Source organism: Ovis aries, chromosome 7 (genome assembly GCF_016772045.2).
Source record: "Ovis aries strain OAR_USU_Benz2616 breed Rambouillet chromosome 7, ARS-UI_Ramb_v3.0, whole genome shotgun sequence".
NCBI classification, from domain to species: domain Eukaryota; kingdom Metazoa; phylum Chordata; class Mammalia; order Artiodactyla; family Bovidae; genus Ovis; species Ovis aries.
Genome location: NC_056060.1, coordinates 28608637 through 28619073, shown reverse-complemented (window position 1 = coordinate 28619073; position 10437 = coordinate 28608637). Strand labels below are relative to the sequence as shown.

The 10437-nt window shown below is 37.1% G+C and overlaps 1 protein-coding gene across 1 annotated transcript in view; it reads left to right on the top strand.

Annotated features, from left to right (window-relative positions):
* The window catches only part of AQR (aquarius intron-binding spliceosomal factor), an 81714-nt gene that overhangs the window by 1162 nt on the left and 70115 nt on the right, over window positions 1-10437 (top strand). Inside the window, exons 2-4 of the mRNA XM_027971654.2 lie at window positions 2572-2628; window positions 4733-4773; window positions 7878-7913. Of these exons, the coding sequence (XP_027827455.2) occupies window positions 2572-2628; window positions 4733-4773; window positions 7878-7913 (134 nt within the window). The remainder of the gene's footprint in view (window positions 1-2571; window positions 2629-4732; window positions 4774-7877; window positions 7914-10437) is intronic.

Below are 10437 nucleotides of genomic sequence, written 5' to 3'. Positions count from 1 at the left end.
ATCACCTCACTTATCCTCTTACAATTTCTAATGAGTTCTGATTGCCCTTAGGATAATGACTGGAATCATCCAACGTGTTTTATAATCTAGCCTGTGCTTATATCCAGTTTTTTCTGTTATTTCTCCTTTTCTAATTGTGTTTTAGCCATACTCAACTGCACTTAATTGTGCTGTGTTATCTTTCACCTCCTGGCCTTTCAACATTGTTCCTCTACTTAGAATCCTAATCCTCTCTGCTCCTCCCACCCTTTTCTTATATGGTTAATTTGTTGTCATCAATCTACATCAGTTTGGAGAGATTTTTGTGGATAACTTAGACTAGATGGTTATGGTTGTTCAGTTGCTAAGTTCTGTCCAACTCTTTGCAACGCCGTGAACTGCAGCACACCAGGCTTCCCTGTCCTTCACTGTCTCCCTTGTGAGTCGCTGATGCCATCCAACCATCTCATCCTCTTGTCACCCCTTCTCCCCTTGCCTTCAGTCTTTGCCAGCATTAGAGTCTTCCAGTGAGTCGGCTCTTTGCATCAGGTGGCCAGACTATTGGAGCTTTTAGCATCAGTCCTTCCAGTGAATATTCAAGATTGATTTCCTTTAGGATTGACTAGTTCGATCTCCTTGCTGTCCAAGGGATCTCAAGAGTCTTCTCTTGACCACAATTCAAAAGCAACAGTTCTTGGGCTTTCCGCCTTTATGGTCCAACTCTCACTTCTATACATGACTGCTGGAAAATCCATAGCTTTGACTATACGGACTTTTGTCAGCCAAGTGATGTCTCTGCTTTTTAAAATGCTGTTTAGGTTTGTCATGGGGTTCCCTGGTGGCTCAGAGGTTAAAGTGTCTGCCTGCAATGTGGGAGACCTGGGTTCAATCCCGGGGTCAGGAAGAGCCCCTGGAGAAGGAAATGGCAACCCACTCCAGTATTCTTGCCTGGATAATCCCATGGATGGAGGAGCCTGGTGGGCTACAGTCCATGAGGTTGCAAAGAGTCAGACTCGACCGAGCGACTTCCCTTTAGGTTTGTCATAGCTCCAGACTAGATTAGAACCCTCTTTTCACATATACTTGGAATTTTTGGGAGAAAGTATCAGTTTCCTCCCCTCAGGGAGCTTACAGTTTAGAGATGAGTCAGTAAATGAACAGCGTAGTTTCAGACAGTGATCACTGCTATCGGGAAAATGAAACGGCACTGTGACAGAGCAGGCGGAGTGTATAAAAGCAGTCAGGAAAATCCTCTCTGAGGTGACTTTGACCTAAGACCTGAATGCCAGAAAAGGAGCCAGTTGGGGAAGAGCAGGCAAACAGTATGGGGAGACGCAAGTGCAGATGCCTTATGATGTGTATGTAAAGGAGCCAGGAGCGTGAACTCGTGGAAGGAAGGATGGCAGAGGTGGGGACAGAGAGTACGTAGGGACAGTACCATTTCCCTGCCCTTCCTCCTCTATTATTTCTGAGCACCCGGTGCACCTGACCAGAGAAGGTGCTTTCTAATGATTATTGAGTGAATGATGTGTCGAGGTTGGAATTTAATTATAAAGAAGACCAGATATCTGAATTCTGTGATCTCACTTCTTTAATGATAAGCATTTTTAGCATTAAAGTTTTCTTAAAGTATGTACATTGTTTCTTTTGAGACATAATGCTATCCACTTAATAGACTACTGTTATTGTTGTTTAGTCTCTTAAGTCATGTCTGACTCTTTTGTGACCCTATAGACTGAGCCCGCCAGGCTCTCTACCCATGGGATTTCCCAGGCAAGAATACTGGAGTGGGTTACCATTTCCTTCTCCAGGGGATTTTTCTGATGAAAGAATTGAAACCTAGTCTCCTGCATTGGAGCCTTTGGCCACCTGATTCAGGAACTGACTTATTAGAAAAGACCCTGATGCTGGGAAAGATTGAAGGCAGGAGGAGAAAGGACGACAGAGGATGAGATGGTTGGATGGCATCACTGACTTGATGGACATGGGTTTGAGCAAGCTCCGGGAGTTGGTGATGGACAGGGAGGCCTGGTGTGCTGCAGTCCATGGGTTCCCAAAGAATTAGACATGACTGAGCGACTAAACTGACTGACTTCTGCATTGGCAGGTAGATTCTTTACCGTTGTGCCACCAAAGAAGTCCTCCTGAGTGTGTGCTAATCACGTAACGATTTATTGTTTTGCAGATCAGCATTCCTGAGGACTTCGAATCTGGTGTTTAGTACTGGCTCACTTGTGAACATTTTATCGTGGGCAGCTCGTTTAATTTTTCTAAACCTGTGTTTCCTTAGCTCTATGCTGAAGATGTTTGACTGTGGTTATTAACTTTCCCCTAGGGGTAACTAGGAAAGTATGTCTTGTTTTGTTTTTAAAATCACAGTAGCAGGTTGCCATGCAGGGCATTACTGACATTCATTGGATTGTGGCCAAAGATGCTAACTGGTCTACAAGCCCATGTAGTCCCCTTAGTAGGTAAATGACTCTATCTAACGTGGCCCTGTGCCAGAAGTGCTTGTTACTGACTGATCTTGGTCTTTTAGCTCTACAGCCATATGAATATATGACTTACTATTTATACTGTTTACTTTTGCAGTTAGCATGTAAATATTGGGCACCCCATATCAAGAAAAAGTCACCCTTTGATATAAAGGTAAGTATTTTTGATTTGCAGCATCCTTTTTGAATAAGTATGCTCTTTGTATCTCTTTTTCAAGAGCTGACTCACCAAAAGCTTTTCACCTTTTTTAAAGTTAAAATGAATGGTTTTCTAAACTAGTGATTACTCATAAGAGAAAATTTGAAAAATACAGAGGCTACACATATGAGAATAAACGATCATTTCTCAGTGATAACCTCTATCATTTGTTCTGTTTCCTTTAAGCTTTTAAAAAGTGTGTGTGGATTTTCCTGTTCATAGATTCTTAGATTGCTTTTGATTTATCATTATTAGATGACCATGTAATGAATATCTTTGTAAATATACAGCAGTTTTCCTACAGGTTTTTTGACAGTTCACCTAGGATAGAATCTATTGTTTTCTGGTTGATGAACTTCAATAAAGATCTGTAATAATGGTAGAAGAGGGGTGACTTGTTTAGTGTAGAGGATCAGAGGCGTGGGGCCAGTCATATTCAGTTAGAGAATGGCCTTAGGATTCATGTGACACAGTTTAGAATAATTGAAAAGAAAAAAAGCCTAAATGTAGGATTAATTCTTACTGAAATAGGTTCTTAAAAAGAGGTCCTTACATGAAATAGAGCTGACATATTGCATGCCACTTAATGTGTAGTAAAGACTGATATAAAGCTTTGCCATTATAAATTGAATTGTGATACTTTAGGCACTCTTAGTAAAACTGAACCCCAAATTTCTTATTATTTGAGCTTAAATGTTTTATCTATAAATATATTTGTTTTGCCAGCAATCCCATTTTGTTCATTAGGAAGATATTAAACTTGACATACATTAGTTACTCTTAATTATTGGCCAGGTTGCTTTATCTTACTTTATGTTATTTGTATATGTTGGGTCTGGGGGTTCCTAGAGTCATTTTTCATTGATAACAAAATTATCTTGATGACACTACTAGATTGAGTTGAACCTAATTAGATCAAGATTTTTAGAGATTAAATTTATATTTAGATCATTTTAGTTAATACTAGAGATAATTCTAGATGAACCTGTGTATGCCTGTATAGAAAAAATTTATTTTAACTTGGTATTTAAAGAAGATTATACCCTTCATTTTATTATTTTTTAATAATTTAGATTTTAATAGAAAGCAGAAAAAAACAGAAATTTCATATAAATTCAAGATTTGCTTGCCTCATTATCTTCCTGCCTTTTCCATCCACAAACATTTATTTGACAGATATACTCTGAGCAATTAAAAGATATCATAGTTACCATAAAATTATATTATACCATGTTAAAGCATTTTATAATTTTAACTTCTTTTTTAACCTACTTATCACTAGCACTACTATTACTTTAGCTACTGTTAACTATTAAAGCCTCACCATATGCAAGGACCTGGGCTGAATTCTATTTTTTTTGGGGGGAGGCTGAATTCTTTATGTGTGTTATCTTTTAGCAAACCCATGGGGTAGTTAATAGTATAATTAGATCCTTTTTGTATACTGGGAAACAGCCTTAGAGCAGTCAGGCACTTGCAGAGGTTGTAGCCATCAGCAGTGAAGGTGGCTGGTTTGAATCAGGCTTCCAACTCCAGAACCTGAATTCTTAGGGATTATACCATCTTACCCCCCCCAACCCAAGTAAATAGAAATCAGAGGTTTTATCATGCATTTGGAAAACAGAATGGTGTTTGTTTCTGTTATTCCCTTGTGCTTTCAGTTTGCTTTCTGATTTTTGAAAACACATTGTTAAAACTCTTAGATGAAGCCTGCTACCATTTAGTATTCCTTGTTAAAACTATGTTTTAAAAATTATCCTGCTCTTGTGAATTTTTGTTTTCCCTAGAAATGAAATAAATATGTCATTTTAATAATTATTTCTATAATTATTTTTATGCAGACATATTTATTTTTTCTACTACTTTGCTTTCTTGCTATTTTACATTTTGAGGAATATAATGGGATTATAAAAAATATCTCTGAAGTATTATTTCACTAGAAGTAATATTTGAGAGCTTTCCTAAACAACTTGTGTTATGTAATCTCAGTAACTGAAAACTCTCAGAGTCTGAAAAAAATTATTTGAGATATTAAACATTTTTATATTTTTAACAACAGGTGATTGAAGATATATATGAGAAAGAAATTGTCAAATCAAGGTAGGAATGAGTTTAATTTTTATACATAGGGATTAGATGTTTCTAACTTAGATCTCATCTGAGCTTCTAAACTAAATGTAGTTATAAACTTGGAACTTTCTTTTCTTTCTTGATTTGATCATCAGGGAGATGGTAGCTAGAAAAATTACATCTAGCTGCTGAAGAGTCATAAGATATTTCTTTGCCTTGTAATTTTTGACTCAGATTAGAGCGATTAAGTTCTTTAGGGTTTATTTTCTTTTTGAAGGAATGTGAGGAAGACTAAACGTAGAGATTTTAGGATTTCAGTTCAATTAATACCAATTTTCTTACCATTTTCTGATAAATCTTTTTAAAAGATTATTTAAAAATTGGAAAAGTAAACATGCATGATAACTAAATACCAAACAATGAAATAAGTATGTTGTACAAGCTATGTATGTAATAAAAAATTATTTTGAACAATACCCAGAAGGGGGTAAGTTTCAGTAAATCTTCTTCCCTGACCCTTAACCCTCAGTGTCTTTATTTATATATACATCTTTTCCAGTTCCCTACCCCTGTGATTTTTTTTAAAACTGCGTCTTGGACTTTTTCCATATTTGCACCTATAGACATATATGCCCAGTATTTTAAAAGGTAATTAACTGTTTTAGTATGAAATGGAAACATTCATGTTTTATGAATGTCATAGAGCTTATAAAATGGCAGATTTTATTTTTTCATGTGTTCCATGAAATGAGGAGGTGAATTTTGCTAAACATAAACACAGTGTCAAAATAAGAGGTTAGTTGTTTTGTTTTAATGATTGATTCTTGAGCCTGATTGATTCTAGAGCCTTTGGTCCTAACAGGACCAAAGACCATCTTATGGTTTGTTTGCTTTAAATTCTAAGAGCAGTAGGAAACCAGCGAAGCCTGATGGTGGTATTTTAAAAATGCTCCCTGTTGGAGGGGGCAAGAGGCAGGTAGTTAGCTAGGTGGATATTGTTGTAGTCTGGTTAAGGACAATAATGGCATGGGTTAGCATGGGAAGTTGAGATACAGAGGAGTTACCAGTTTGAGAGAGAGGGAAATGAAGAGATGGTTGGTGGCTGGATGTGATGAGTGTGGGAAGGGAGGAATCGGGGATGACTCCGCAAAGTTTTTGGCCAAGGTAGTTAGGTGAGTAGGTGCCATTCCTGACTTTGGCTGTTGTTGGTGGTGGGATTGGGTATAGGAATGTTGAATTCTAGCTACTAAAGAGCCTTATAGACATAGAATAAGCAGTTAGATATCTAGGTGTAGAGTTACGAATAGAGAACTTGGTTGAGCCTACTTTGAGCACCAGCCACCATTCTAGTGCTAAGGGTACATCAGTGAACATGGCAGATAAAGTCTCGTGTTAACTCATGGAGCTTATGTTCTAATTCTTACCTGGACAGATAACATATGCAGATGTAGCATCAGCAGGTCATGAGTGCTATAAATTAAAGTGGGATTAGGGTACAGCAACAAAGACTGCTACTTTAGATTGAATGACCAGGCAGTCCTCCCTTAAGGTGTATCACATGTGAGCTGACACGTTAAGTATTATCTTCCTTTTATGGATGAGAAAACTGAGGTGCAGAGAAGTTAAGTAACTACCCCAATATATTTTACCATAGGTAGATAAAGAGGCTGCTCCAGTTATTAAATCTTTGCTCTCTGGTTCTTATCCAATACTCTGTTCTTAAATAGGACAGGGTCCATTTGCTCTTTAGGACTCTCTTAACCCATACACTGTGATTTAATTGTTAATCCAATTATGAATCCATCCAAGTGATTTTTATACTGAAGAAACAAGGATAACTTATAGAGCTGTTTACTTTTGCCAGTGTTTAGATTTCTTTTCATTAAAAATGTTTAATCCTCTTTACAATGAAATTAACAGATACTGCATAAAATGTACAGAAATGTATAGCCTTCTGAATTTTACCACCACCAAGGTTAAAAAAAAAAAAAACACCACCAACATTGTCAGCATCCTAGAAACCCTTGTATAGCCCTTTGCTTTACCATTTAAATATGTAAGTATGCAAACATGAATACTGTAGTTTAATTTTGCTTGGTTTTAAGCTTTAAAAAAAATGGAACCACATAATATGTAGTCTTTTGTGGCTGGCTTCCTTTGTTCACAGATATTATTTGATCTTTTAATCTGTGTAATAATCAATCTGGAGTAGATAGCTCAGAAGTTCATGTCAAGTCCTTGTCAGCCTTTTAACAAACTTTGTATAAGTAATATTTGTCATTATTACTTGTAACTTTTCATCCTTTAAAGATTTTCCGGCATGTCTAGTCTCTAGACCTATTTTTATATTTTTATATATATATATAGCATTAGTTAAGCTCTTTACCTGTCTCAGCAAGTTTAATTTACAAAGCTGGAAGCTTATATCCAGTGGCATGGTTCTGGTCTGGCTTCTTTATTTCTAATATACAAAATGATAAAGCTAAATTAGTGGACATTTGAACCTACCTCTGCAGAGATACCCTAACTACAGGATCATTTATCTGTATAAAACAAACACTTCTGTTTCTTAAAGAATATACAGAAATATCTGATACTGTCTCTACAATTTTCTAATATTTTAGACTTAATATCAAGACTACATGACATGTCTGTAATATAAATCTGTGTCCCTTATATAGGAAGGCAGGCATGACTTCAGCAGAATGTTTCCATTTGATTATTATTAAATGAAAGAAGATTAGTACTTAAGAAATTGAGACAGACTAGCTTGGCAATGGTGATCCAATAATATTGGTGATCCAATATTATGAATATTGATGAGCACTTGTGTTTTGATTAAATCTATTCAGCTTATTAGTTTGTGTATTATATCCTTGTATGTCATGGTGCTAATTGTGTTTGTTATATGAATAGGATATAATTCTTCTTAGATAGTTTTTAAAAATAAATAAACTGAACAAAATAAAAATAAATAAAAGCAAAATTTGCTTTCTTCAGTGTTTTATTGGATAAAATTATTCTGATATATGAGTCAGTATTAAAACAAGATTCCACAATACATCTGTATTAGTAACTCAGAAATGTTATATTCTCTATTTAAATATATTTACTATTGACTTTTATATTTTTAGGTTTGCTATCAGAAAGATAATGCTCTTGGAATTTAGGTGAGTTCAAAGACTTTACTTTGACCAAGTTAAAGATGACAACATGACTTAACTTTTAACTAGGTTTTCTGTACACTTCTGTGAGTTGGTAAAAAAATAATTACTATAGGCTTTTGAAGGTTTATATTTTTGTGTTTGGCTTATTTTGGAATATGTGTATGATGTCTTTTGTTTTCAAGGATGTTGTTCCATTGTTAGTGTAACTGTATTTTGAATTGTTTCTCACTAATTAATGTAGTGTGTGCTGAGCAATTTCTGAACTCTTACTTGGTTCCTCTAGTTACAATGGGAGTAAACTGGAATGCATTCTATAACCATTTTTTTCCTTCCAAGCTTATTTATTATGACCAAACCAACCTTGTCCTGACCTAAACCACTTACAGATATTTCAGGCAGAAGAGGATATGCAATTTTTAGATTATAATTTAGATTATATTACAGCTAGGTATGGCCAGTAGACTGGAAGTAAAAGCCAAGATTGTTGTTGATGACAGTATCTGTCATTTATTGAACCTTGTGCTAGGCATAGTGTTGAACATTTTATATATAGAGCAATCATAGCAATGCTGGAAAAAGTCAATATTATACTTTCCATGTAGTGAAGGAAAAAAACTGAGATCAGAGCAGTTAAGTAATTTGTTCAAAATAATGCATTTAAGTAATTGGTGGAGCTAGGATGCCAGTGTCTTATGCCAAAGCTCATGGTTTTTCCACTTCTGCACCCTCCCTTGGGGTATGCTGCTGCTGCTGCTAAGTCGCTTCAGTCGTGTCTGACTCTATGCGATCCCATAGACGGCAGCCCACCAGGCTCCACCGTCCCTGGGATTCTCCAGGCAAGAACACTAGAATGGGTTGCCATTTCCTTCTCCAATGCATGAAAGTGAAAAGTGAAAGTGAAGTCACTGAGTCATGTCCAACTCTCAGCGACTCCATGGACTGCAGCCCACCAGGCTCCTCCATCCATGGGATTTTCCAGGCAAGAGTACTGGAGTGGGGTGCCATTGCCTTCTCCACCCTTGGGGTATAGTCTGCATCAGAAGTCAGTCTCTGTTTTAATGACTAACTCTGCGAGATAATGAAAGACAGGGAAGCCTCACATGCTGCAGTCCAGGGGTGGCAGAGTCAGACATTACTTAGAGACTGAAAAACAACAACTCCCTTCATAAACTGACTTGATCCTCACAAAAATGGCATAAGACTAGTGATCACTTCAAGAAAATGAGAGATACCAAGGGAACATTTCATGCAAAGATGGGAACAATAAAGGACAGAAATGGTATGGGCCTAACAGAAGCAGAAGATATTAAGAAGAGGTGACAAGAATACACAGAAGAACTATACAAAACAGGTCTTCACGACCCAGATAATCATGATGATGTGATCACTCACCTAGAGCCAGACATCCTGGAATGTGAAGTCAAGTGGGCCTTAGGAAGCATCACTACAAACAAAGCTAGTGGAGGTGATGGAATTCCAGCAGAGCTCTTTCAAATCCTGAAAGATGATGCTGTGAAAGTGCTGCACACAATATGCCAGCACATTTGGCAAACTCAGCAGTGGCCACAGGACTGGAAAAGGTCAGTTTTCCAATCCCAAAGAAAGGCAATGCCAAAGAATGCTCAAACTGCGCACAATTGCACTCACCTCAAAATTAAGGTGAGTAAAGTAAGCTAGTAAAGTAATGCTCAAAATTCTCTCGGTTTCAACAGTACGTGAACCGTGAACTTACAGATGTTCAAACTGGTTTTAGAAAAGGCAGAGGAACCAGAGATCAAATTGCCAACATCTGTGGATCATCAAAAAAGCAAGAGCATTCCAGAAAAACATCTACTGCTTTATTGACTATGCCAAAGCCTTTGACTCTATGGATCACAACAAACTGTAGAAAATTCTTCAAGAGATAGGAATACCAGACCACCTGACCTGCCTCCTGAGAATGCTGTATGCAAGTCAGGAAGCAACAGTTAGAACTGGACATGGAACAACAGACTGGTTCCAGATTGGGAAAGGAGTATGTCAAGGCTGTATTTTGTCACCCTGCTTATTTAACTTATATGCAGAGTACATCATGAGAAACACTGGGCTGGATGAAGCACAAGCTAGACTCAAAAAGATTGCTGGGAGAAATATCAATAACCTCAGATATGCAGATGACACCACTCTTATGGCAGAAAGTGAAGAAGAACTAAGGAGCCTCTTGATGAAAGTGAAAGTGGAGAGTGAAAAAGTTGGCTTAAAGCTCAACATTCAGAAAACTAAGATCATAGCATCCAGTTCCATCACTTCATAGCAAATAGATGGGGAAACAGTGGAAATAGTAAGAGACTTTATTTGGGGGGGGGGGGGGCTCCAAAATCACTGTAGATGGTGACTGCAGCAATGAAATTAAAAGACACTTACTCCTTGGGAGAAAAGTTATGACCAGCCTAGACCGCATATTAAAAAGCAGAGATATTACTATGCCAACAAATGTCTGTCTAGTCAAGGCTACGATTTTTCCAGTAGTCATGTATGGATGTGAGAG